At 46.5% G+C, this 26,931-nt stretch overlaps 1 protein-coding gene and 1 non-coding gene across 2 annotated transcripts in view; both read left to right on the top strand.

The window, feature by feature from the left end:
• Positions 1-5,038: 5,038 nt before the first annotated feature.
• SCCPDH (saccharopine dehydrogenase (putative)) overlaps positions 5,039-26,931 on the top strand; it is a 36,555-nt gene continuing 14,662 nt past the window's right edge. Inside the window, exons 1-5 of the mRNA XM_047841498.1 lie at positions 5,039-5,376; positions 7,231-7,343; positions 15,036-15,116; positions 16,972-17,101; positions 19,177-19,226. Coding sequence (XP_047697454.1) covers positions 5,187-5,376; positions 7,231-7,343; positions 15,036-15,116; positions 16,972-17,101; positions 19,177-19,226 — 564 coding nt within the window. The 5' untranslated portion in view covers positions 5,039-5,186. The remainder of the gene's footprint in view (positions 5,377-7,230; positions 7,344-15,035; positions 15,117-16,971; positions 17,102-19,176; positions 19,227-26,931) is intronic.
• LOC125155934 (U6 spliceosomal RNA) lies at positions 18,187-18,289 on the top strand. The gene has a single exon (XR_007148439.1). It is a non-coding gene; the product is annotated as a U6 spliceosomal RNA (small nuclear RNA).

Here is a 26,931-nt window from a genome sequence, read left to right as displayed (position 1 = left end):
GACCAGCGTTGCCTGTTTTTAAATAAAGGGACTCGCCCAGATTTACTCTTTCTTGGCCCGATTTTCTTTGCTCAGATTAGCATTTGTGAGATTTATGCGTGTTGTTGTGTGTTAACACGGGCCAAAAAATGTGGCCCGTTGCCGGTAGGACTCAGTGGAAGGACTGCAGGTGGTGAGGGTCATTCCCACAGCTTCCCCTCTGCCCCCAGGCGCGAAACCAGCCTCTGCTCCTTCGTAAAAACTATGATGATAAAAGTAACACGTGCCTGTTTTAAAAGCCCAAAAGTTTTAACACAACAGAAAGGTAAAAAATTTAAAGTACGAGTCTCTTTCTACTTACATAATTCATACAAATCCACTTCCCAGTAACAATCACTATTATTGCTACTAATAGCTCACATTTATTGAGCAATTACTATGTGTAACATATGTTCAGAAGGGGCGCCTGGGTGGCTCAGTTGGTGAAGCATCCAACTTCAGCTCAGGTCATGATCTCATGGTTCGTGAGTTCGAGCCCCATGTCAGGCTCTGTGCTGACACCTCGGAGCCTGGAGCCTGCTTCGGCTTCTGTGTCTCCCTCTCTGCCCCTCCCCCACTCATGCTCTCTCTCTCTCTCTCTCTCTCTCTCAAAGAAATAAACATTAAAAAAGAAAACATATGTTCCCAAGACAGCTATTGTTCTGCTAAGATTTGTCATGTGTTCTTCCCGATGTTTTATAAAATATACACATATCCTTTGCATCTTAAATAAAGGACTTATGCTCTCATATTGTGAGTAAACTTGTTCTTTTCACTTACAGTGTATCTTGGACAATTGCCATGCCACGATACATATGCCTCCTTCATCTTAACTTGCATGGTCAATATTGAATAGATAGGATACCATACTTTATCGAACAAGTCCTCTGATGAAAGACATTTTAGTTGTTTCTAGTCTTTTATTACAAAGAATGTTTTGATGAACATTCTTGCATAAATGTTCTTGCAAACTCGCACATATCCGTAAGGTTATTTTGTTGGTGTTGATTTTTCTACTGCATTAGAATGTAAATTTTAATGTGGGCAGCGGCTTTGGTTTATTTCAGTATCCCTGGTATTTTATTCCTAGAGCCAAGCATATAGTAAGTGCTCAGTAAATACTTGGCCACTTACCATTGTACATCCATCAGACGGTCAAAAATTAGGAGGCTGATAATACCAAGTGCTGACAAGGATGTGAAGCAACTGAATCCTCATATCCTGCTGAGAGTGTAAATCAGTATTTTGCTTTGGAAAGCACACTGACAACATCTCCTATGTGTATACTCTAGGACTAACCATTTTCCTTCCTAAGAATATATTAAGCTCTACTCTTGCACGTGTGCTCAAGGAGACCTGTACAGGAATTCTAATATAGCACTCTTTGTATTATACAAAAGCAATGCACAAAATTGTATAAAATAATCCAAAAGCATTGTAACATTGTATTACTCTCCCACCACACACGCATACCACCCGTTATTTTTTGTTCTGAACCATTTGAAAATAAGCCGAGTACATCATGATTAAGTAAGAAGGCTGCAGGGGCGCCTTGGTACCTCAGTTGGTTACGTGTCAGTCTCTTGATTTTGGCTCAGGTCATGATCTCTCGGTTCGTGAGTTCGAACCCCGCATCGGACTTGACACTGACAGTGCGGAGCCTGCTTGGGATTTCTCTCTCTCCACCTCTCTCTGCCCCTCCTGCTTTCTCTCTCTCAAAATAAATGAAACTTAAAAAAAAAAAATGAGAAAGTTGCAGAAGGATTAGCATTTATAAAAACTCAAAATACATAAAACAATACCATAATGTTTAGAAATACATACATATACGACAGAAATAGAAAGATACGAACTAGAATGACAAATGCCTGGTTTAAGCTAGTGGCTACATTGAGCATAGGAAAAGAAATGCGCTCAGGGATGGGTGCCCAAAGCTTCACTACCTGGAATTTTCTTCGTTGTGTGGTGAGTGCATATTTGCTATTGGCTTTACTTTTTTTTTTTTATGACTGACATATTTCATAATTTTAAAAAGCATTATTCTATTCTTATTTTAATGAGCGTTAAAACAAATCAAGACCGCACGTTAAATCTAATCAAGGGACTTCTTGGTGTTTTATTAAAATACCACTTTAGGGGCGCCTGGGTGGCTCAGTCGGTTAAGCGTCCGACTTCAGCTCAGGTCACGATCTTGCGGTCCGTGAGTTCGAGCCCCGCGTCGGGCTCTGGGCTGACGGCTCAGAGCCTGGAGCCTGTTTCAGATTCTGTGTCTCCCTCTCTCTCTGCCCCTCCCCCATTCATGCTCTGTCTCTCTCTGTCCCCAAAATAAACATTAAAAAAAAATTAAAAAAAAATACCACTTTACTTGAAAATCTGGCCCTGGTTTCTGCACCTGGTAAATATGACACACCCAATAAATGTTTATTGGATGAACACATGAATACCCATCTCTCGATCTTTCTACATCTAAGCCCTATTAATGTGAGTCAAGGCCAAGTTCCTCTTGAAGATGCTCTCTTCAGGGTCTCTGCCATAGTGTTGGGCATCACCAACAGCTATAACCAAGGACAAGAGTCTTATTTCTTGTGCCCCAGAGAGTTTCTTTCCTCATTTACCACATGTTCTGCAGTTAAACTAGTGATCTCCCTGGGCTCCTTGGTGGCTCAGTCGGTTGGGCATCAGACTGGTGTAGTCACAATCTCGTGGTTTGTGAGTTCGAGCCCCACATCTGGCTTTCTGCTGTCAGTTTGGAGTCTGCTTCGGATCCTCTGTCTCCCTCTCTCTGCCCCTCCTTCACTCTCGCTCTCTCAAAAGTAATAGACATTAAAAAAATCGTTTGAGGGCGCCTGGGTGGCGCAGTCGGTTAAGTGTCCGACTTCAGCCAGGTCACGATCTCACGGTCCGTGAGTTCGAGCCCCGCGTCAGGCTCTGGGCTGATGGCTCAGAGCCTGGAGCCTGTTTCCGATTCTGTGTCTCCCTCTCTCTCTGCTCCTCCCCCGTTCATGCTCTGTCTCTCTCTGTCCCAAAAATAAATAAACGTTGGAAAAAAAAAAATTAAAAAAAAAAATCGTTTGAATGAAAATAACCTGTTTCTCTTCCAATTAGGGAGGGCCTTGTCTTATTAATCACTGTGTCTAGTTGAAGGTTCACACATAGCAGGTTCACTGGAAATGCTTAAACAGCATTAAATGAAACGATATATTTCCATGTGTCCAATACAAAGGTATACAAATGGTCTTTAAGCTATGTTGTTATTTTTGAATAGTTTTAGGTTCACAGAAAAGGTAAAAACATAGTACAGAGTATTCCCCTTTACCCTCTCTACCCTGGTTTTCCCCATTGTTAACGTCTTATACTACTTTGGTACATTTGTCACAACTGAGAAATATTGGTACATTGCTGGTGCATTGTTATTGATGAAATGCCCCACTTTATTGGGATTTCACTGGCTTTCCTCTGATGTCCTTTTTCTGTCTCAGGGTCCCATCGAGGATACCACATTACATTTTGCCATATCTAGGCTCCTTTAGTCTGTGGTGTTTTCTCAGATGGTCCTTGTTTTTGATGGCCTTTGGATGCTCTTGGAGAATGTTTGTAGAATATTCATCATGCTTGGACTGAGGTTATGGATTTGGGGGAGACAGCTCACAGAGATAAAGTATCATTCTTATCACATCATATCAAAACTCTGTGCCGTGAAATGACTTATATTGATGATGTTAACCTGGATCATTTGGCTGAGGTAATGGTGACCAGGTTTTCCCATTGTAGAGCTATCCCCTCCCCCTCTTTCCATAGTCTATTCTTTGGAAGGGAGTGTGAAAATTAAGATTTATTTAGAATGGAGTGCGGAGGCCAGCAGGGGGCGCTCTCGCTTCCCTCCACTCTTGTCCACTGCCAAGACCCAACAGGGACAGAAGGACCTTGCAGGTGGACGCCATTCCAGGAGGAGGAAGAAAGGGTTCCTCCTCCACCCCTCCCCTTGCTGCAAAGCGCAGCCGATGACAGACTGTCACAGCGCAGCCAACGGGAAGCTACTACACTCTGAGCTCCCGCCTTATTCCAATGGACTTTTTGTTTATAAAATCCTTTCCAATCTCCCCTTCTCTTCTATAAATAAGGGTTCTCCTCCTCTGTTCTGGGGACTTGCATACGGTTTTGCCATAGCTCGTTTGTCCAGTATTGCAATTCTCTGCTATCCCTGAATAAACCCATTTTTTTGCTGGTGAAATAGCTGGCGGGATTATTTTTAAGATTAACACAAGTCACTAGGCTCCTCTACTGGAGGGGGGAGTAACTACACAGTTATTTGGAATTATGTACTGGGAGAGTTGTCTCTTCTCCCTCGTTTATTTATATTAAAATGTTTCTAGACATATATGAATAACACAGCTCAAGAACCTTCTTTTGCATCTTGAGGCTCTTCCTAACCTCCCAGCTCAAAGGCAGATTAGCGCCTGGAGTTATTTCCCCAGGGAGCCTCAGGGCAGTAACGGTGTCACGACCGTGATGGGGGGGGGGGTGTCCCGGAGGGGGGGGGGGGGGATGGGCACCAGGGCGGTGGAGTCAGGGGCATGCGGCACAGGGCACTGCGAACGGGGGCCCCGGAGAGCTTGGGGGCTCCCTGGGGGCCCAGAACCCGTTCACTCTCCACCCGCCCTGGCTTCGCGAACATCCCTTGGCCAGCGTGCTTGGAAAATAGTTCTTGGAGCGAGCAGTCTGTCCAGTCATCGGAAATTTCTTCCGTCTCTTCCCTTGCGCAACGCCCTGGTGCAACAAGAATAATGGAGGTCGCAGCCGCCCTCAGCCCCCAGGAGGAGAGACGACGCCTTGGGTGATCAGAGCTACTTGGGACCCGCGGCAGCGCGGAGGCTGCGCGGCTGCAGGGCGTTGGGATCCGCCGCGAAGTGGAAGGGGCGTGGCCATGACCGTGGGCGCGGCGGCTGCGCAATGGGCCCGGGAGGGGGTGGCGGGGGCGTGACTGTGGGCGTGACTGTGGGCGTGGCTCTGAGCGCGGCGCCGCGCTCGGGGCACCGGGTGGCTGCGGCGGCGGCGGCGGCGTCCACCCCAGAGGCGGTTGTTGCTGCGCCCGGTACTGGGGTCGCTGCCCGAGGCGCAGACGCGGTGGACTTCGCCCGCCCCGGCCCTCGGCTCGCTGTGGGCTCGTAATGGAGACCAACCAGAGGCCGTATCACCTGGTGGTGTTTGGCGCCTCAGGCTTCACCGGCCAGTTCGTGGCCGAGGAGGTGGCCCGGGAGCAGGTGGCCTCGGGGCAGAGCTCCAGCCTGCCCTGGGCCGTGGCGGGCCGCTCCCGGGAGAAGCTGCAGCGAGTGCTGGAGAGGGCTGCCCTGAAGCTGGGTAAAGGGGCGCGGGGCGGGGGGGGGGGGCGGCTTCCGGGGCCGCAGGGTTGGGGTCGTCCGCCGCGAGCGTTTGTCCTGCAGGGGGGCGCCCCTGGGGCTCCCCGGGCCCGGCCGCACGGCCGGCCGGAGGAGGAGGCGAGGCTGGAGGATGATAGCACGGCTTTGTTCCACTCCCTGAACGAAATACAGAAATAAATACGTTTCTCCTCCGTGGAATTCCTCCTCCTCCAGTTTGGCGCGTCCCACTGGCCGCGTAGACGGGGACGCCAGCTCCTCCTGTCTGCCCCGCTGAGCAGGGGCACCCGGTGGGGCTGCAGGTCTCCCCGGATTTGGTCGGATGGCAAAGTAGGGCTTTGCTTCCTTCGGGTGTTCTGCCCTCCCCCCTCGCCCTGCCTTTCTGGAAGTGTGCGGGGAAAGCCTCACAGTTTTTTTGATAACGATGTTGTGGCTTTCGTTTCTTAATTTATTTTTTGCCCGTTAAGAATCCTCTTTCTTAACGCTCTCTCCACCCTCTCGCGTTCGTATTTCTGGTTTGGGCGTTTACTTATTCTTTTAGCATTCATTCAACATATTTTTACTGCGTGGTCTTTTCTGTGCCAGACCCTGTTCCGAGGGCTGGGGGTACAGGTGTGACCACACACACAGGGACCCTGCCCTCAGGATCAGGGAACGCATCTAACTGAGGATTCTTGCCGCCTGGTGTCCCCGCATACAGACCCACAGCGCCTGTTAGAGTTCGGGGTGTGCTGTGTTCTTGTGTTTAACCTTCATCCCACGCTTCCTTCTAATTCCACCCTGGGCCTGCGTGTGGTGGGAGGTGTAGACTCTGTTTTGTTTGTGATTAAGTGCAGAAGATCTCACGTAGGCTCAGTTCTCCTACAACTCTTTCTCCCGCCAGCCACTGCCAATCTGCAGTCTTGACCAAAGAGCTTGTTGGTGTTGTCCGTTTTAGTTTTCCAAAAGAAAGAATTTCACTATTAAAATATATTCTTCCATTTCTTTTTCCTGCTCAACAAGACTGTGCAGGCACAGCCTGATTATCGTTTGTAATGCCTAGATTGAATTATTGTGAGGGATGCACCTTGCACCACCAGAACCTGCATTACTTGATTTTGTTAATTCCAGTTATTTACTTATAAGCCCATCATGAGTGTCCTTTTTTTTTTTTAATTTTTAAATATTTATTTATTTTTGGGAGAGAGAGTGCAGGTGTGTGCGTGGGGGAGGGTCAGACAGGGAGACACAGAATCCGAAACAGACTCGAGGCTCTGAGCTGTCAGCACAGAGCCCGGTGCGGGGCTCGAACCCACAAACCACAGGATCATGACCTGAGTCCAACGAATTTGGACTCTTAACCGACTGAGCGGCCCAGGTGCCCCCTATCATGAGCGTTCTTACCTAGACTGTGCCTTCTACCCCAGAGTCCTTTTTTTGTTCTCATGATGATGATCTTAACAACCCCTTTTTACCCCCATATTTTGTCATATGTAATTGGTTAGTAGTTGATGAGAAACGTCATCATGGAACTCCTGGCAGAGAGGAAATCAGGACAGTGATCTACTCAGTACCTAAACAATCGTAAAATTGTCATCTTACACAGGGTTATCATTTACACAGTGCTTAAGTTAGTTGTTTTTTTTTTTTAAGGTTAGTATTGTATTTTTGTAGCAATTCTTAGTATTAACTCCATTTTCCTCATAGCTTTTTCTTTTTTATATCGCCTGGTTTAAAAAGTTCTTATCTTTTTTCTGGGCTTTTCCTGAAATTACCATCACTGATTAGTGTAAAGAGAGGATCTGGAAGATCTAACGCTGTATCAGATTTGTTGAAAACGATTTATGTCTTACTTTAGGAAGACCGACACTGTCCTCCGAAGTTGGAATAATAATTTGTGATGTCACTAATCCCGCCTCACTTGATGAAATGGCTAAGCAGGCAGCAATTGTCCTCAACTGTGTAGGACCCGTAAGTAATCAGCCCTTGTTTGTATCAGAACAAACAGTCTATTCATTTCTAACAGAATCTGGTATTTTATATTCTAGAGGAACATAAGGACAGGGTGCAGAAGAATTGGTTCAGGGCCTTAACCCCATCTGGGGGAGTTTTCGCTTCCAGTGAGAGCAAATGGGTGTGACCAAAGTGTCCTAAGAGAGAGACCGGGCCCTCTGGGACACGATACTCCAGGAATGTGTGCTAGTTTGGTTACTGGTTACGGCTATAATTGCCATTTTTTTTTTTTCTTACCGTATGCTTTTTTTTTTTTTTTAAGTGTATTTATTTATTTTGAGAGAGAGGGCCGCACTCGGGTGGGAGAGGGGCAGGGAGAGAGAGAATCCCAAGCAGGCTGTGCACTGTCAGTGCAGACCCTGACTCCAGGCTTGATCCCGTGAACTGTGAGATCATGAGCTGAGCTGAAATCAGTCTTAACCAACCGAGCCACCCAGGTGCTTTGTAAGTGAAAAAAAATGTTTGAGCGTGTACCCCCGATACATGTTTTTACTTTACTTGTAAATGATATTCCTCTGTTACTGTACCAATATGTATGTTAAAAACATGTACAAAAATAGACTAAAAGAGGATTCGTTCATTTGCTCAATAAATATTTATTGAATGTTTATTACATGTAAACTGCACTAGTGAAGGTACCTGGGACAGAATGGTGAACAACACTGAAAATCCCTCATGGAGCTTATGGCCTGGTGGGGGTGACAGAAAAGGAGAGTTCTAATAGTAGGTAATGATAAGTCCTTTGAAGAAAAATAAGGCAGGGTAAGGAGTTAAACTGCTAGTTAGAAGGGTGGTCAGGGAAGGTCTCCGTGAGGACCTGACATTTGTGTAGAGACCTGAATGAAGTGAAGGGGGTAAGCTATGGGAGCGTTTGAGAAGGGTGTTCCAGGGAAAAGCACATACAAAGGTCCTGAGGCGAGCGTGTGTTTAGCAAGACCGAGGCACGTGAGAGAGGGCAGTGCGGCGGGGCCCGGGCAGGACCGAGGTGGAAGTTAGGTTGGAGAGGAGCCCATGAATTAGGTCAGAGGGTGACGGGCAAGGTCGGGGTTTGCATGGTTGAAAGCAATAGCACTATCTGCTTTCCAGTTTTGAACTTCTTTGACTTCTGAGAGGAAGAAGAGGTGATTGGGACCGACAGGGGGATGATCGCGGCAAGCCGAGCACAGGATATGGTGGGAAGCGGGTAGGGTCAGAGTGTACTTCGAGAGATACGCAGCTTTTTGGTATTGTTCTGGACGTGAAGGGGGCACCCTTGGCCTGTGCAGCAGGCGAAAGTTGGTGACGTTTACTGATCTGAAGAAGCCATCCCAGGTGGCAAAACATTTGAACACTAAGTATCTCGAAGGTTGATGATCATGTTTTCAGTGAAAGCAGGAAGGTGTTTTTGATTATCAGGTAAAACTGTAGGTGAGTTGTTTATTTAGATTAATCTCACTTCTGAGTGGCTTGGATTCTGTGCTCTGCTGCTCCCATCACTCTCTCAGACACGCCCTTAGCCAGCTTCCTTGCCCTTCCCTCCCCAGAATTCTGGAAAAATCCAAACCTGGTTATTCCAGCCCCGCTTGCTCAACCCGTGAGCCCACGAACCCGTGTTATCCAGTAATCCAGTAACCCCAAGTGTCTGGAGACACCCTTGCTGACGGTCCTACTTTAAATACGTGGTTACAAACCTCATGTGGGGGCCTCAGCGCCTTAGAAATCCTGCCCCCTTTCCCCGGACTGTCCTCTCTCCTGTTCTCTGAAGCAGCAGTTTTACAGGTTCTTTCCTCACTCTGATCTGATGATTTAATTTCCTTTTCTTTTTTTCACTATGACAGTAGAACTGTCCAAAGCGAATTTCTTCCTCTGCCTACTGTGTTTCCCTAACTCTGCCTTACCTGCTGTCATGAGGAAAACCCCCCTGGCTCCTCACAGGTGCAGGATTTGAGGACCTTATGTTTACCGTCCCACATGTTTCTGTGTGGTTTTTTTTTTTAAGTTTATTTATTTATTTTGAGAGAGAGACAGCATGAGCAGGGGAGGGGCAGAGAGAGAGGGACAGAGAATCCCAAGCAGGCTCCGCACTGTCAGTGCAGAGCCCGATGTGGGGCTCGAACCCACGAAACTGCAAGATCGTGACCGGAGCCGAACCCGAGAGTCGGACGCTTAACCGACTGAGCCACCCAGGTGCCCCTCTCCGTGTTCTTATTGTCACATTTTCCCTCTTGACTGCACTCTGTCAACACATAAATATGTGCTGATATCTCTGATCTTAAAAAGAACCACCCTTAATTCACATATGCGTCCGACTACTCCATTTTTCTGGGTCCCCTTGTTAGCAAAACTCCTTCAAAGAGTTCTCTCTCCGTGCTCCGTCCACTTCCTCAGCTCCTCCTCCCTTCTGAACCACCCTCGCCAGGCTTCTCTGTAGGCCTCATGCTTCAGTGAGGCCTCTCTGCCTCGCCCCTCACCGCCCCTCCGCTCACGTCTTGGTCCGGGTATTTGTCCCCATCCGTCACGTCCTCCTTGCTCTCTGGGTTTGGCTTCTGGGGTCTGGCCCTTTCCTCATTTTCCACCTGCCAACCAGCTTTGTCCCCTTCCCCTCTGTGGGATCTTTTCCTCTTCCTCTAAGTACCTGAGGCCTCACAGCTCGAGCCTTACAAACTCCTCTCTGTTTACGCTCTCTGAGCCAGCTTTGAAAAAAATTATTATTGTAATAAAATATACATAACAACCATTTTTTAATGTTGATTTTTGAGAGGCAGAGACAGACAGATTGTGAGTGGGGGAGGGGCAGAGAGAGAGGGAGACACAGAATCCGAAGCAGGCTCCAGGCTCTGAGTTGTCAGCACAGAGCCTGACACGGGGCTTGAACTCACGAACTGTGAGATCATGACCTGAGCTGAAGTCGGACACTCAACTGACTGAGCCACCCAGGTGCCCCCCATTTTAACCATTCAAAAAAAAAATATTTTTTTTCTTTTTGCATTTATTTATTTTTGAGAGATAGAGACGGACAGAGTGCAAGCAGGGGTGGGACAGAGAGAAAATGAGATAGAATCCGAAGCAGGCTCCAGGCTCCGAGCTGTCAGCACAGAGCCCGACGTGGGGCTCAAACCCACAAACTGGGAGATCATGACCTGAGCCGAAGTTGCACGCTTAACTGACTGAGCCACTCAGGCGCCCCCCCAAAAAAATTTTTTTTTAATGTTTATTTATTTTTAAGAGAGAGACAGAGCGTGAGCAGGGGAGGGGCAGAGAAAGAGGGAGACCAGGATCTGAAGCAGCCTCCAGGAGCTGTCAGAGCCTGACACTGGGCTCGAACCCAGGAACCTCGAGATCGTGGCCTGAGCCAAAGTCGGACACTTAACTGGCTGAGCCACCCAGGCGCCTCTAGCCATTTTTAAGTTTGCAATTCGATGGCACGAAGTGCATTGGCAGTGCTGCCTGATCATCACCATCTTATCTCCAAAACTCGTCGTCGTCCCAACAGAAACTCTAACTGGGTCAGTTTTTGTTTTTTTGTTTTTTTGTTTTTTTAAGTTTATTTGTTTTGAGAGAGCAAGAGAGAGCTCGCCTGGGCAAGGGCCGGGGAGGGGTGGGGGGGAGAGAGAGAGAGAATCACAAACAGGCTCCACCGACATCGAGGTCTATCCCATGACCCTGGGATTATGACCTGAGCCGAAATCGAGAGCCAGATGCTCGACTGAGCCACCGGGTGCCCCCAGTTTTTGTTTTTGTTTTTTTTTTAAAGAGAGATCTTTGGTGTTTCCTACTTTCCTAATTGGGCCCGTATTTTATAACTGTGTAGTGCTAATCAGGTGAGTGAGTTGAGGCTCAGCAGTAAGAAGAGAAAAATCAGGTAGTCTGGAATAGAACACAGGGTGAATGACACATGATGTGGATAAGTAAGGGTTCATGAAACTTTTGTTTCAGTTAGATACATTGTGTGGGGGCTGCTATGTGAAGTGAATTTCTTAGTGTGGGTCGTGGCCAAAAAATTTTGAACGCCAGGGCTTTAGGGGTGCCTGGGTGGCTCAGTCGGTTGAGAGCCCGACTTTGGCTCAGGTCGCGATCTCGCGGTCCGTGAGTTCGAGCCCCGCACCGGGCTCTGTGCTGACAGCTCAGAGCCTGGAGCCTGCTTCGGATTCTGTGTCTCCCCCTTTCTCTGCCCCTCTCCTTGCATTCTGTCTCTCTCCTTCTCTCTCTCTCTCTCTCTCTCTCAAAGATAAATAAACATAAAAAAAAAAAAAAAAAGGAAAGCCGTGGCTTTAAATGCCACACGTATGCTGATGATGCTTACGTTCTTTCCAGTGAGGCCTGCCCCCTTAAGCTCCAGACTGGTAGATCCCGCTACCTTCTTGAGGTTTCCATTTCCACTTGGATGGTTCGTGGGCTTGTCCGTCTCTAGGTTTTTGTCCCCCAAGCACCTGCTCTCCCTCCTAGGCTCTACTTGTTTGTTATTTTCACTTTGCCCGTTTCTTTCAAATTTTATCACTTCAATTTCAACAAGTTTCACGACTTGTTTCTTTGCAGATGTTATTTAACCGTTTTGTCCACTTCGTGAAGGTTTATGTAGTTAAAAACCAAGCGATACCTGTAAAACTACTTAGGCATGTGTAAACGGGCGTGGGGCCAAAATACAGTGGAAAGGGACGAAGGAGGGTGTCACCATGGCCCTCTTTGCTGGTGGAGCTCTTCCTCCACAAGCTACCCTCAGGATACCTTTTGTGTCTTGTGTTCGACGTGTGACCACTGCGTGGGACCCAGGAAGCAGGCCGAAGTCAGTTCATGTATTAACCACTAAGAAGACCTCATTTTTTTTCTCCGTGCTTCCCATAAACGTTAGCATAAATACACAGGTTGCTCTCTCCACAGCTGAGGGATCGTTCTGTGGGCGCCTTGAGGTCAGCATGCCTACTTGGGGACCACTGGGTCGGAAGGTGGGGCACTCAGAGCGGGATCGTGGTTTCGATCCGGAAGCGCGCTGGCTTCTCTGGGGAGAAATGCCTCCTCTGAGATCAAGGATCCTTACCGTTTGTCCGTTATCTCCTACAAGCCCAAGGGTAGACGGTAGAGAACACCCCCAGAACACACGAATCCAGGGGTGTCAGTGCAGAGGCCTTCACATCACTTGTGCCAGAGTGCAGTGTGAGGCCGGGGGCGCTGCGCTGAAGGGGGGTGGGCGTGCTGTTTCTGGAAGGAGCTACCGTTACCTAACCCGGAAGGCTGGGGCTGGAGCCAGCCTGGCAGCCGCGAGCAGGGGAGGGTGAAGCAATAGCGGGTTTAGGAAACTACGAGGTGTTTCGAACTTCTGCGACGTGGGGACTAAGGGCTGGTGGTGTGACCTGAGGCTTGAGCACTTTTTATGACATGCTAAGAAGTCTGGAGATACAGGCACTGAGAGCTAGTGATGCGTGTGTGTGTGAGAAGGAGCACACGTGACCTCAGCTTTTTATTCTAGAATAACGATTTGGTGTTTCTTTGGCGATGGGGTGGGTTTGGCTGCAGTGAAACCAGTCACTGTAGTAAACTGCATGAGAGGGGGCAAAGGTGTGACCTCGGATTCGGAGGCGTGGAGGGGAGGGGACCGATTTGATGAAACGTGGTACCTTCCAGGGTTGATGGAGTCAGAGACAGCTTTTGGGTTTCTCACTTGAGGATGCGGTTAATCATGACACCCAAGGGTGGGTTTTGCTGCGTACTTGTGTCATCTTATTTCGTCCTGACTACAGCCCTGAGACATAGGTGCTGTGATTATTCATCTTTTTTGATGAAGAAATCGAAGCTTAGAAGGTGAAGTACCCGCCCAAGTTTGCACAGCTGGTGGTGCACAGCCTGGACTCAGTGAGGCCCAACCTTAAAGCCTGTGCCCTAAACGGGCTGCTGGTCAGCCATTTGCACGGTTCTGTCTCCTCACGGTCCCTACCTGCAACAGGTCAGGACAGGAATGGCGAGTGGGGCCCAGGCGGTCTGAGCCACCACCTACGCTCCTAATCAATACGCCCTAGTCACCTCTGTTACGAAGTAGAGGAGGGAAACAGGTTTGTAAGAAAGATCATGGATTTGAATTTGGGTTGTCTGCTCAGTATTCTTTTTTTTTTTTTTTTTTAAATGTTTTATTTATTTATTTTGAGAGAGACACAGCATGAGCAGGGGAGGGGCAGAGAGAGAGGGAGAGAGAACTCCAGGCAGGCTCCATGCTGCCAGTGCAGAGCCTAATGCGGGGCTCGAACCCACGATCCATGAGATCAAGATATGAGCCAAGAATAAGAGTCCGATGCTCAACTGACTAAGCCACCCTGGCGACCCCCCCCCCCCCCGCCATGCCCCTGAGCATTCTGGAATTAAGACAGGAAATACATAAAATATAGTAGAATTATTATTTTTTTAATAAGTGAGGAAATCAGGGTGAAGAGAAAATAGGGGAGGGGCAACAAAGCCAAAGTAAAATCAGTTTTATGCACAAATCATGCCCTGTGTCCTGTGCTCTTGCTGGTCCTGAACTTTCTAACAGAAACCAAAGATACGGAAGCATCTGTTAGTTCTGGAGATAGACGTTGAATGTCATCAGGATACCTGTTGTAGGTGACATCAGGAGGGTAGAAATTTTCCGGGGAGATTCGGCAGCCCTGGCGTGCGTAAGAATCACCCATGAGGAATGTCACTGGAGTCTACCCTGCCTGTTGACATGCGTGTTACTGGGCTCCATCCCCAGAAACTCTGATTTAGGGGGCCTCTGGGGTGGGAGGGAGTCACCATCCATACTTAACATACTTAGGGGCGCCTGGGTGGCGCAGTCGGTTAAGCGTCCGACTTCAGCCAGGTCACGATCTCGCGGTCCGGGAGTTCGAGCCCCGCGTCGGGCTCTGGGCTGATGGCTCAGAGCCTGGAGCCTGTTTCCGATTCTGTGTCTCCCTCTCTCTCTGCCCCTCCCCCGTTCATGCTCTGTCTCTCTCTGTCCCCAAAATAAATAAACGTTGGAAAAAAAAAAAAACATACTTAACGAGTCACCTAGGTGACTTTAACACAGGTGGACGCCTGGCCAACTTGAGAAACTTTGGGAGAAGATAACCAAGAGAAAGGCCCAAAGAGGCTCCAAATGAGTTTCAAAGTGGATGTGTGTAAATCTTAAGGATTGCCCAAGATGAAAAAAGAGCTTTGGGGCACCTGGGGGCTCAGTCAGTTAAGCCCCTGACTCTTGATCTCAGCTCATGTCACAATCTCAGGGTTGTGAGTTTAAACCCCAACTTGGGCTTGACCTCTTTCATTTTAATCTCTATTTCTATTTTATGTATATTTAAATTTAAAAAATTTTTTTAAAAATATTTTATTTATTTTTGAAGGAGAGAGAGAGAGACAGAGACAGAGACAGAGCATGAGTGGGGGAGGGGCAGAGAGAGAGAGGGAGACACAGAATCCGAAGCAGGCTCTAGGCTCTGAGCTGTCGGCACAGAGCCCAAGGCAGGGCTTGAACTCACAAACTGTGAGATCATGACCTGAGCTGAAATCAAGGGTTGGACACTTAACCGACTGAGCCACCCAGGCGCCCCTTAATATTTCAGTCATGGTAACCAAGACTGTACTTATAAAACTCAGTGGCATTTCGTTCATTTAAGCTTGCTAAGTACAAGTTAACTGCTGGCTTTCTTTATCCTTCCCCCCCTCCAGTATCGATTTTACGGAGAACCTGTAGTCAAAGCATGTGTTGAAAATGGAACGAGCTGTATTGACATCTGTGGAGAACCTCAGGTACGTAAAATGCAAAGGAAAGAATGGAATTAGCAACACAGCTTTCTGTTAGCGTGGACAATACTTAGTGCAGTTTCGCGGACCTATTTTAGAATTCGACGTCCCCCTCCCTCGTGGTGACAGGTGGTGTTCTGTGGACGGCTCACAGGAGAGCCCGATGGGAAGGTCTCTTCTCCCGCTTTCTCGAATTTTTTTCTTCCTTACCACCTCATTGATTTCAGGTCTCTTGTAGGTAGGCTGTGCTGATTTTTGTAGCTCCGGCATGCCGTGAATGGCACGAACTGAAGCGGTGGGGTGCGCGCAGAGTTTTGGATTCGCGCTTTCGGCACTTTTTCGTAACGAACTCCCTTTTTGTCAGCAGACACCTTTACAACATTGAAGGAGAGTACGTGCGAAGTCCTCTCCACCTAAAGATGTTAGATATTGCCGCTTGTTGAGCGCTTACCGCGCTGGCACTATGCTAATTAAGCCTTTTACGCCATCTGAATTCTCAACCTTCCTGCGCGGTAGGTATCACCTTTCCTCTTTTGTGGATGAGGAAATCGAAGCTTAGGAAGGTTAAGTCACGCAGCTCAAAGTCATGCAACTAGTAAGTAGAAGGGCGAGGACTCGAACCGAGGTCCGCCCGATTGTGGCAAGTGGAGTGTTAGTGAGCACCGAGCTCGGCTGCCTCCCTTTAAATTGTACCTCATGTCCCTGTGGTCTCTGCTGATCACCGTCACCAATGTACCCTTGATAGAATGTCGTGAGGTGACACTTTACCCCTGTGGGCTTCCACCCCAAGCCCGTCACCCCAGTCTAGTCTTGAGAAGAATTCCAGGAGAGGGGCAGTCTACAAAATAACCTCATCAGAAGCCCTCAAAACTGTCAAGGTCCTCGGAAACGAGACTCTGAGAGACCGTCATAGCCAGGAGGAGCCTAAGGAGACATGACCGCTAAATGTCAGGTGGGATCCTGGCAGAGAAAAAGGATGGGTGAGAATGGACTGTAGCTAATGATAATGTTACCACCATCGGTTCCTTTTTTTTTTTTTTTTTTTAATTTTTTTTTTAACCTTTATTTATTTTTGAGAGAGACAGAGCATGAATGGGGGAGGGGCAGAGAGAGAGGGAGACACAGAATCGGAAGCAGGCTCCAGGCTCCGAGCCATCAGCCCAGAGCCCGACGCGGGGCTTGAACCCACGGACCGCGAGATCGTGACCTGAGCTGAAGTCGGACGCTTAACCGACTGCTCCACTCAGGCGCCCCCATCGGTTCCTTAATTGGAACAAATGTTCGTGTCCAAGCTGTCACGACGGGAGAAACTGGGTCGGGGTGCGTGGGAACTCTCCGCTACTCAAATTTTCTGTAAATCCGACACTGTTCTGGAAGTAATTGTTAAGCCCAGGCAGAGGATTCGAGCAGACGTTATTCTCCTCTTCCATCCCTCCTTCCCTCCACTTGATTTACTCTAACTGTATATATGCACAGATACGTGTCCGTAATCGTGTCCGTCTGAGTAATAGGTTTGGGTTAGGCTTTCTTGCTTTTTTTTTCTGTATTTTTTTTGTATATTAATTTAATTTTTCATAATAGATGTTACTCTGACACTTAAAAGGCATTTTGAAAAAATTAATAGTGTCGTTAAGTCAGACCAGCTTATCTCCTGCACTAGTTGGCATCTGGCAGATATCCAGTGAATACTTGCTGAATAAATGAAAAACATTTCGACACTTAATATTTCACTACAAAGCCATACCGGTTAGCATTTTCAAAATGCAATTGCTTTGTCTTTTAAGGTCTCTCATCGAATACTGTTGTAAATGTTTCTGATTTAAATAGCTCTGACTCGCATTTTTGTCCTGGATTTTTTTAGTTTCTGGAACTAATGTATTGGAAGTATCACGAGAAAGCTGCAGAAAAGGGAGCTTATATCATTGGAAGCAGTGGCTTTGATTCCATTCCAGCAGACCTGGGAGTGATATATACCAAAAACAAGATGAATGGTAATTATCAATCAAGAAGCAATAAGTGGATTTACAATAGAAAGGCTTCATGTTTGTAGTGTGGAAGAGAAGCAGAACTATTAGCGGGTAATGTGAACACAGATGCTTTGTTTCTTTTTTTTTTTTTTTTTAATTTTTTTTTTCAACGTTTATTTATTTTTGGGACAGAGAGAGACAGAGCATGAACGGGGGAGGGGCAGAGAGAGAGGGAGACACAGAATGGGAAACAGGCTCCAGGCTCTGAGCCATCAGCCCAGAGCCCGACGCGGGGCTCGAACTCCCGGAGCGCGAGATCGTGACCTGGCTGAAGTCGGACGCTTCACCGACTGCGCCACCCAGGGGCCCCACAGATGCTTTGTTTCTAATATAGCGGTAATTGTTATAAAATGTGACAGGGCGCCTGGGTGGCTCAGTCGGTTAAGCGTCTGACTCTTGATCTCAGCTCAGGTCTTGATCCCAGGGTCGTGGGTTCAGGCCTCATGTTGAGCTTTGTACTAGGCATGAAGCCTACTTAAAAAAAAAAAATACTACTGACACTATTTTTTGAGATGCTTGTTCTAAAGTGAGGAATTATCCATTGTCTCAATTTAGTTACGGTTAGAGCTGTAACATTTCTGGAAATAGAATTTCTGACAGTCATTGTAAATTCAAACTTGCGTGGTTTCGGAATTAATACATTTAAGGATATGATTTATATAGCTATTATAATTGAAGTTTTAAAATTTTTAATCAACAAAACTGAAAAGTATTGAACAACTTTTTTGGCTTCTATTTCACCCCATTTGTAAAAGGAAACGATAATTTAAGAGTGGAAAAAATCATGTTGACTTGGGCAGCACATAATACTAAAATTGGGGGTGCCTGGGTGGCTCAGTTGGTTGAGCGACCGACTTCGGTGCAGGTTATGATCTCGCAGTTTGTGAGTTCGAGCCCCGCGTCGGGCTCTGTGCTGACAGCTCGGAGCCTGGAGCCTGCTTCGGATTCTGTGTCTCCCCCTCTCTCTCTGCCCCTCCCCTGCTCATGCTCTGTCTCTCTCTCTCTCTCTCTCTCTCTCTCTCTCTCTCTCTCAATAATAAATAAATGTTAAAAAAATTTTTTTGAATACTAAAATTGGAATAATACGGAGAAGATGAGCACGTCCCTGCCGAAAGATGACACACGCAGATATGTGAAGCGTTCTGTATTTTTAAGACGAGAGGTGTTGGCGAGGATGTGGAGAAAAAGGAACCCTGTGCACTGTTGGTGGGAATGCAAACTGGTGCAGCCACCGTGGGAAACAGTAGGGAGCTTCCTCAAAAAGTTAAAAATAGAGCTACCCTGCAATCCAGCAGTTACACCACCAGGAATTTACCCAAATAGTGTGAAAACACCAACCGATTCCAAGGGATACGTGCACCCCTCTGTTTATTACAGCACTAGTTACAGCAGCCAAGATGTGGAAGCAGCCCGCGTGTCCACTGATTGATGGGTAAAGAAGATGTGGTGTATACACACATATATCCATATCTGTGTGTGTGCATGTGTATGTGCACACATGCACACACACTGGAATATTATTCAGCCATAAAAAAAGAATGAAATCTTGCCATTTGCAACAACATGGATGGAGCTAGAGAGTATAATGCTAAGAGATGTAAGTCAGAGAAAGACAAATACTATGTGATTTCACTCGTATGTGGAATTTATGAAACAAAGGTAAAAAAAGAGACAAATTAAGAATCGAACTCTTTTTTTTTTTTTTTTAGCGTTTCTTTATTTTTGAGAGAAACAGAGAGAGACAGAATGAGAGCAGGGGAGGGACAGAGAAAGAGGGAGACACGGAAGCCGAAGCGGGCTCCAGGCTCCGAGCTGTCGGCACAGAGCCCGACGCGGGGCTCGAACCCACGAACCGGGAGATCATGACCTGAGCCGAAGTCGGACGCTTAACTGACTGAGCCCCCAGGCGCCCTAGCAGACTCTTAACTGTAGAGAACACAATGATGGTCAGGGAGGTAACGGAATAGGAATAGCTTATTACTACACGCCTTGGTTACATAGACCTTACTCGATTTACTTTTGCTATTCCACTCTTTCAGGTACACTGACGGCTGTGGAAAGTTTCCTGACTATACATTCTGGACCTGAGGTTAGTTTTTCTGTTCGTCAGGTGATTTTTATAGTTAACATTAAAAACATTTTGGAAATGATACATGCCTCCTAAAAAATATTTAGATTAATAAAATTTTATATCTGTTTGTAATTTTTAGTATATGAAAGTTACTATGTTTAATTTTTAAAAAATATTTATTTAGTTTTGAAGAAGAGAGAGACACAGTGCAAGCTAGGGAGGGGGAGAGAGAGAGGGAGACACAGAATCCAAAGCAGGCTCCAGGCTCTGAGCCATCAGCACAGAACCCGATGCGGGGCTTGAACCCATGGCCGTGAGATCATGACCTGAGCTGAACTCAGGTGCTTAACCGACTGAGCCACCCAGGTGCCCCTACTGTGTTTAATTTTTAAAAGTATATGGTAGATTGCTGGGAATTACTTAGACTTAAGATAGAATTTTGTTAAAAACAACCGCATAGCCCATTGTGTTAGAATGAGTTACCAGCATCCGAACACCAAATTATATATCGTTGTTGTGCAATAAATGTTGTCAGCCAAGATGATTGTCACCTTAGTGCAAGTCAGGGCACTTCTGCTATCTGCTTCACTTGGAGTTAGGTGCTGTTGTGGCCGTAAAAAAATATATGATGTAATTACTGAATTTATAATTTATTTGGGAACCTGAGACAGTTGTGTTTCTGGGAGGACCATGCTTTTTGATAGCACTTTTATTGCCGGGAGTGTCTGACCCAATTCTAGGTCTACACTTGAGGCTTCATAAATATTGTTATCTTTAAAACACATTCGTTCAACAAACACTGTGTAGTGTGACACATAAATGAATCAGATGCAAACCTGTCCTTAAAGACATAAAAATTTAGCTTGAGGGGCACCCGGGTGGCTCAGTCAGTTAAGTGTCCGACTTCAAGTCGGGTCATGATCTCGCCGTCTGTGAGTTTGAGCCCCACGTGGGGCTCCGTGGTGACAGCTCAGAGCCTGGAGCCTGCTTCGGATTCTGTGTCTCCCTCTCTCTCTGCCCCTCCCCCACTTGCGCTCTGTCTCTCTCTCAAAATGAATAAACATTAAAAATTAAAAAAAAAATTAAAAGATGAGATGAAATACCATCGGATTCTGAGAAGGGAGAGTAAATCTAGCTGGGAGGCCAGAGATAAGAACTTTTAGTTATTTATTTTTTATTTTGTTTTTCAATGTGTATTTATTTATTTTGCGAGCTACAGAGGCAGTATGAGAAGGGGAGGGGCAGAGGGAGAGAATCCCAAGCAGGTGCCACACGGTCAGCGCAGAGCCCCACGCGGGGCTCGAGCTCGCAAACCGTGAGATCATGAGCCGAGCCGAAACCAAGAGTCAGATGCTTAACTGACTGAGCCAACCAGGCGCCCCCGGAGATAAGAGCTTTTAGAGGCTGTGACATGGACTGAATTTCTAGAGGTCGATGGTGTGGAGACTGGATGAGGGAGAGGGAGCAGTAGAGTCAGGACATGGCCGTGGGATGGTACAGGGGATGTCAGGTAGGATAATGGCTGCAGTCATCTGGATCTTGGGTTCAGATTAATACACGCAAAGAATTACATAACATGCTAAAATTCGTGGGTAAAGAGGATGTCCACAGGGTATCAGAATAAAGGGAAGGGGTAGTGGGCCTGGGGAACCGGGAAGGCCTCCTAGAGGCCTCACCGAGTTCAGCCTTGAAGAGTCAGTAGCCTTTGGAAGGTCAGGAACAAGCATGAAGGACGTGCCTGGATCTGTGGGGAGCGGGTGTGGAAACCCAACTCAACCGGCCGAAACCGGCAGAACGAAACATGAATTTACGGGTTCGTGTAACCGAATGACTGCAAGTAAGTAGTGTGGCTGGATCTGGATGTTCGGATGGTTATTCTCCGCCTCCCCCCCCCCCCCCCCGCCCCATCCTCTGTTTCTGTCTCTTCCATCGCTTCTGGACTCGTCTGCGTAGGCTCTCAGCGTGCCCGAGAAGGTGCTGGCAGTCCTAGGTGCGCGTTGTCTTAATGTTCCTGACTTCCGGGGAACAGCTAGCAGAACTGATGTATCACATGACCGGGAAGTAGTGGGCCATCTGGCTGTTCCTGAGCCAGTCAGCGTGACCGGTGTCATGAATAGTCAGATTGCCCAGGTGGTCACGGGCCCCTGGAGGGAGACCCTTGGAGTCAGTCTCATCTGCACCACATGGAACGACTTCCAGATGGGAAGGAGGCTTTCCGAAGCCGAGGATTGCAGGGAGCTGCTGACTGGGAGAGTCGGACAAGAGGCTTCTTTTGACAGAGCGGCGGGAGATGGCACGGGAAAGGCGAGGTGGATGTGAAGAAGGCGTCTTCCCTTCCCATGAGGAATACAGGAGCCCCTGAGTGGACGGTTCTTACGGAGTCCGAGTCAGGAATCCCTCCTAGAAAGTACAGATTTCGAAACTGGGTTGCCTGGGCTTGAATTCTGGCTCTGCCACTTACCAGTGACGTGCCCGTGGCCAAGCAGGCCATACTTCCCCTCATCTCTAAAGGAGGCGATCATCGTATCTGCTCCATATGGTCGCTGCGCGGGTTAACGTACTCAGCGAATGTACATCAGAGCCGTGGTTGGCAGCCGGCAAATCCCTCAACTAGTGTCATTAAGTATTATTTTTATTAGTATTGTTAGAACTTGAAGTTGGGGCTTCACTCAGGACAGCAGAGTTGAAGCATCCGTATCAGTGCAGCCCCCTCTCGCTCCCCCGAGGCAGAGTCCACAGCCTGACTTTTACAGGGACGGGGAGATTCCGTGCACCCCGAGTCACTAAGCTGTTCTCGTGCCCCTCCTTATCTTATGTTTCCCCTTGATAGAGGGCAATGAAGAGGTAACGTGGAAAGCCCTGTGCATTTGGGTATTATGAAATGTATTTTAAATTTACGTCATCAACCCAGAGCTTTCTTCTGAACTCAGACTTAAAACGTCCCATCACTAATTGACATCTACACTTGAACGTTTGATAGATACCGCAAACTGTACTTTTTTGTGCATAGCTGACCTCCCGCTTTTCCTTTCCAAATGGGCGCCAAGCTCAGCTTATTTGTATCAATTTCAGCTGGTCACGATGCGTCCCTCCACGTATTCAGCTCAGGTGGTAGGATCGTTGCTATCTCTGTCTCCTGAAACCCAAGTCCAGTCTGTCAGGAAACCCTGCTGATTCTGCCTTTGAGATCTGTCAGAATCCGATCACTTTTCACCATGTCTCTTCCTACGACCCTGTTCTGGCTACCACCTGTTCCTGTACAGTCCTTCCTCGACACAACATCCTGGCCGGTCCTTTCCAGACATAACCCGATCACGTACCCCTCAGCTCACAAGTCTTTAGTGGCTCCTTACCGCATCCGGAGTGCAAGCCAAACGTCCTTCCGGTTAGTGATAACTGATCTGGCCCCGGTTAGTCTCCAACCTCCTCTCTTACAGAACGCCCCTCATTCATTCTTCTTCATTTATTTGTTTTTTTAAGTTTATTTATTTATTTTGAGAGAGACAGAGACAGCATGAGTGGGCGAGGGGCAGAGAGAGGGAGACAGAGAATCCCAAGCAGAGCCCCATGCCGAGCTTGAACTCACTAAACCGTGAGATCATGACCTGAGCTGAAACCGGGAATCTGACGTTCAACCGACTGAGCCACCCAGGCGCCCCCATATGTCGTATTTTTTATTGAGTTTATCACTCTCCCTGGAATGTGAGCACCACAAAAAAGGATCCTTGTCTGTTAATTCACCAAGCACCTAGAACAGTGCTGGTCATGTAGTAGGAGCTCAGTAAGTGTTGTTTGGCTGACTTGAGTGGACGAGGCTAACTTAACCTTAATTCCACAACTCTGTGGGAGTGATTCCAGAATGTAAAAGTGCAGTCCGGTTTCAAAGGAAGGTAGAGGGAAAAATCCTGAGTAAAATACTAGAAGATTAAAAGCGGGAATAGGTAAGACAAAGAGCACACTTTGACCAAGTTAATTTTAGATACGAAATGTGAGGTTTAACGTTATATAGTCACTTTGATTCACTCCACCAACAGGTTAAAGGAGGACAGTCATAGGATCATCTCAATAAATAGAGAGACAGCATCTGATAAAATGTGTCTATTCATGATTAAAGCTTGCAGCAAGCTAGGAGTGGAAGGGAAGATGATCTTTTTTTAAAAAGCTATACCAAATATGATACCCAGTGTTTAACACTGAAAACTTTTGCTCTGAGTTCAGGAATGACTCGGGAGCCCTCTGTCCTTACTCCAGCCAGATTCTAGCCAGAGCAGTAACACACGAAAAAAGAAAGAAACTGTATAGAGGTTAGAAAGGAAGAAACAAAACTATTTTCCGCAGATGATGTAATTGTGAATGTAGGAAATTCAAAGGAAATCTGCAGGTAGTATTACTAGAATTAGTAAATGAGTTTCATCACCTACTGGAAAAATTCTTTTTCTCACCTGATTGCCTTGGCTAGACTCTCCAGGCCAGGACACTGGGGAGCAGAAGTGGCGAGAACAGACATCTTGTTCCTGATCTTAGAAATCTTTCAGACTCTTGCCACTAAGTATGATATTAGCTGTGCGTTTTTATAGATGCCCTCTGTCAGGTTGAGGAAATTTCCTTCTTTTCCTGGTGTGTTGAGTGTTTTTAACGTGAAGAGTTATATTTTATCAAATGCTTTTTCTGCATTTATGGAGACGATCATGTGGTTTTGTTTTCTATTACCTTCTTACACTGTATCACTTAAGATTGATTTTCCTATGTGGAACCAACCTTACGTTGCCGGGGTAAATCCCACTTGATCATAGTATATAATCCTTTTTATATATTGCTGGATTTAGTTTGCTAGTATTTTGTTGATGGGTTTGCATCTATACTCATAAGGAATATGGGTCTATAGTTTTCTCATGATGTCTTTGTCTGGTTTTAGTATCAGGGTAATCAATACTGGTCTTTGGGGAAGAGATTTTTGCAAAGGATCAGTAGCAATTCTTTTTTTTTTTAATTTTTTAATGTTTATTTTTGAAAGGGAGAGAGAGAGAATGAGCAGGGGAGGGGCAGAGAGAGAGGGAGAGAGAGAATCCCAAGCAGGCTCCACACTGTCAGCACAGAGCCCAGAGCTCAATGTGGGGCTTGAACCCATGAACCATGAGATCATGACCTGAGGCGAAGTCAGATGCTTAACTGACTGAGCCACCCAGGCACCCTGGGCATCTCTTTCCTTTTTTTTTTTTCCTTTTGTTTAAAAAAATGTTTATTTTTGAGAGACAGAAAGAAACAGAGCACAAGAGGGGGAGGGTCAGGGAGAGAGGGAGACACGGAATACGAAGCAGGCTCCAGGCTCCAAGCTGTCAGCACAGAGCCTGACACGGGGCTCGAACCCAGGAACTGTGAGATCATGACCTGAGCCAAAGTTGGACACTTAACCCACTGAGCCACCCAGGCGCCCCAGGCATTTCTTTTTTTTAAACCCAGTTTGATAATCTCTACTTTTTGAGTATAGTGTTCAGTTCATTGACATTTAAAATAATGAAAATAGGACGAGACTTGAGTCTGACATCTTGCTCTTTATTTCCTGTTTATCCCATGTATTATCTTTCCCTGTCCTTTCTTTCCCGTCATCTTTTCATGTAATTATTTGTTACAATTTCAAAATTAACTCCTTTATTGGCTTTTTCGGTATGCCTCTTAGCATTTAAAAAAAAATTTTTTTTTTAAGTTTATTTATTTTGAGAGAAAGGGAGAGAGAATGAGAGTGCACAGGGGAGGGGCAAATAGAGAGACAGAATGCTTGTGCGTGCACGCGGGAGAGGGGCAGAGAGAGAGAGAGCCCCAAGCAGGCTCCGCACTGTCTGTCCAGAGCTCAATGCGAGGCTCAAACTGTGAGATCATGACCTGTGCCAAAATCAAGAGTCCGACACTCAACCGACTGAGCCACCCAAGCTGCCCCACTGCTAGCATATTTTTTGATGTGAAATCTACTGACATTCATATCCGTGTTCTCCTTATGTAATATGTTGTTTTTCTATGATGGCTTTCTTTTTTTTCTTTTTGAAAAAAAATTTTTTAATGTTTATTTTTGAGAGACAGAGTATGAGGGTGGGAGGGTCAGAGAGAGGGAGACACAGAATCCCAAGTAGGCTCCAGGCTCCAAGCTGTCAGCACACAGCGTGACACAGGGCTCGAACTCACGAACTGTGAGATCATGACTTGAGCCAACGTCGGACGTTTAACTGACTGAGCCACGCAGGTAGCCCCTGTTATTCTTTAAATGTTTGGTAGAATTCATTAATGAGATCATCCGGGCCTGGGCTTTTCTTTGTGGCAAGTTTTTTGGTTACTAATTCAATCTCTCTACTTTTTTTTTGTTGTTAAATTTTTTTTTTTCTTCAACTTTTTTTTTTTTTTTTTTTTTTTGGGACAGAGAGAGACAGAGCATGAACAGGGGAGGGGCAGAGAGAGAGGGAGACACAGAATCAGAAACAGGCTCCAGGCTCTGAGCCATCAGCCCAGAGCCCGACGCGGGGCTCGAACTCCCGGACCGTGAGATCGTAACCTGGCTGAAGTCGGACGCTTAACCGACTGCGCCACCCAGGCGCCCCTCTCTCTACTTTTTATAGGTTTACCAGGATTTTCTATTTCCTCTTAAGTCAGTTTTGGTAGTTGTGTCTCCATTAGTTTCCTAGGCCAGCCTTAACGAACTACCACACATCAAGTGGCCTAAACAACAGAAATTTATTGTTCTCACAGCTCTGGAGGTTAGAAGTTCGAGATCAAGGGGAAAGGGGCTTTTCAGGAGATGATGTTGGGACAACCGGGTGTCCAGAGGGAGAGACATGAAGCTGGACTCATACTTTGCACAATGTACAGAAATTAAGTTTAGGTGGATTGCAGACCTCAATGTGGGAGGCAACAACAGTAAAGCTTTGAGAAGATGATGTGTATTTCACGGCCTTGGGGTTGGGAATGGCTTCTTTTTCCCCCACACATTTATTTTACTATTCTTTTATTGCATAATTGACATGTAACATTAGTTTCAGCTGTATGACACAACGATTTGGTATTTGTATGTACTGGATTATATTGCACAATGATCACTGTGATAAGTCTAACACCCGTCCCCATACACGCTTGCAAATTTGTTTTTCTTGTGACGAAAACTTTTAAGATCTTCTCTTTTAGCAACTTTCAAATATGCAATACCATATTCACTGTATAGTCACCGTGATGGATAAGGAATGGCTTCTTAAAAGAGACACAAGGCATTAAATAAAAAAAGAAAGTGATAATTTGTATACATTTAAAATGGAGAGTATCCGTTTATCAGAAGATACCATTTACAAAATGGAAAGGCTGGCTACAGAGTAAGCGTTCTTTCTTTCTTTCTTTCTTTCTTTCTTTTTTTTTTTAAGTTTTTAATTTTTAAAAAATGTTTATTTTGAGAGACAGAGCAGGGGAGGGCAGAGAGAGAGAGGGAGAGAGAAAGAATCCCAAGCAGGCTCTGTATTGTCAGCACAGAGCCGGACACGGGGTTCAAACTTACGAGCCATGAGATCATGACCTGAGCTGAAATCGAGAATTGGACACTTGACTGACTGAACCACCCAGGCAGCCCTTAAAATTTTTTATTTTAATTCAGCACAGTTAACATACAGTGTTCTGTTAGTTTCGGGTGTACAGTATAGTGATTCATCACTTCCCTACATCACCCAGTGCTCATCACAACAAGCGCCCTCCT

The sequence above is a fragment of the Prionailurus viverrinus genome, chromosome F1 (assembly GCF_022837055.1).
Source record: "Prionailurus viverrinus isolate Anna chromosome F1, UM_Priviv_1.0, whole genome shotgun sequence".
Taxonomy (NCBI): Eukaryota; Metazoa; Chordata; class Mammalia; order Carnivora; family Felidae; genus Prionailurus; species Prionailurus viverrinus.
Note: the sequence above shows the minus strand (reverse complement) of the source record. Positions and strands in the feature narration are given on the sequence as shown.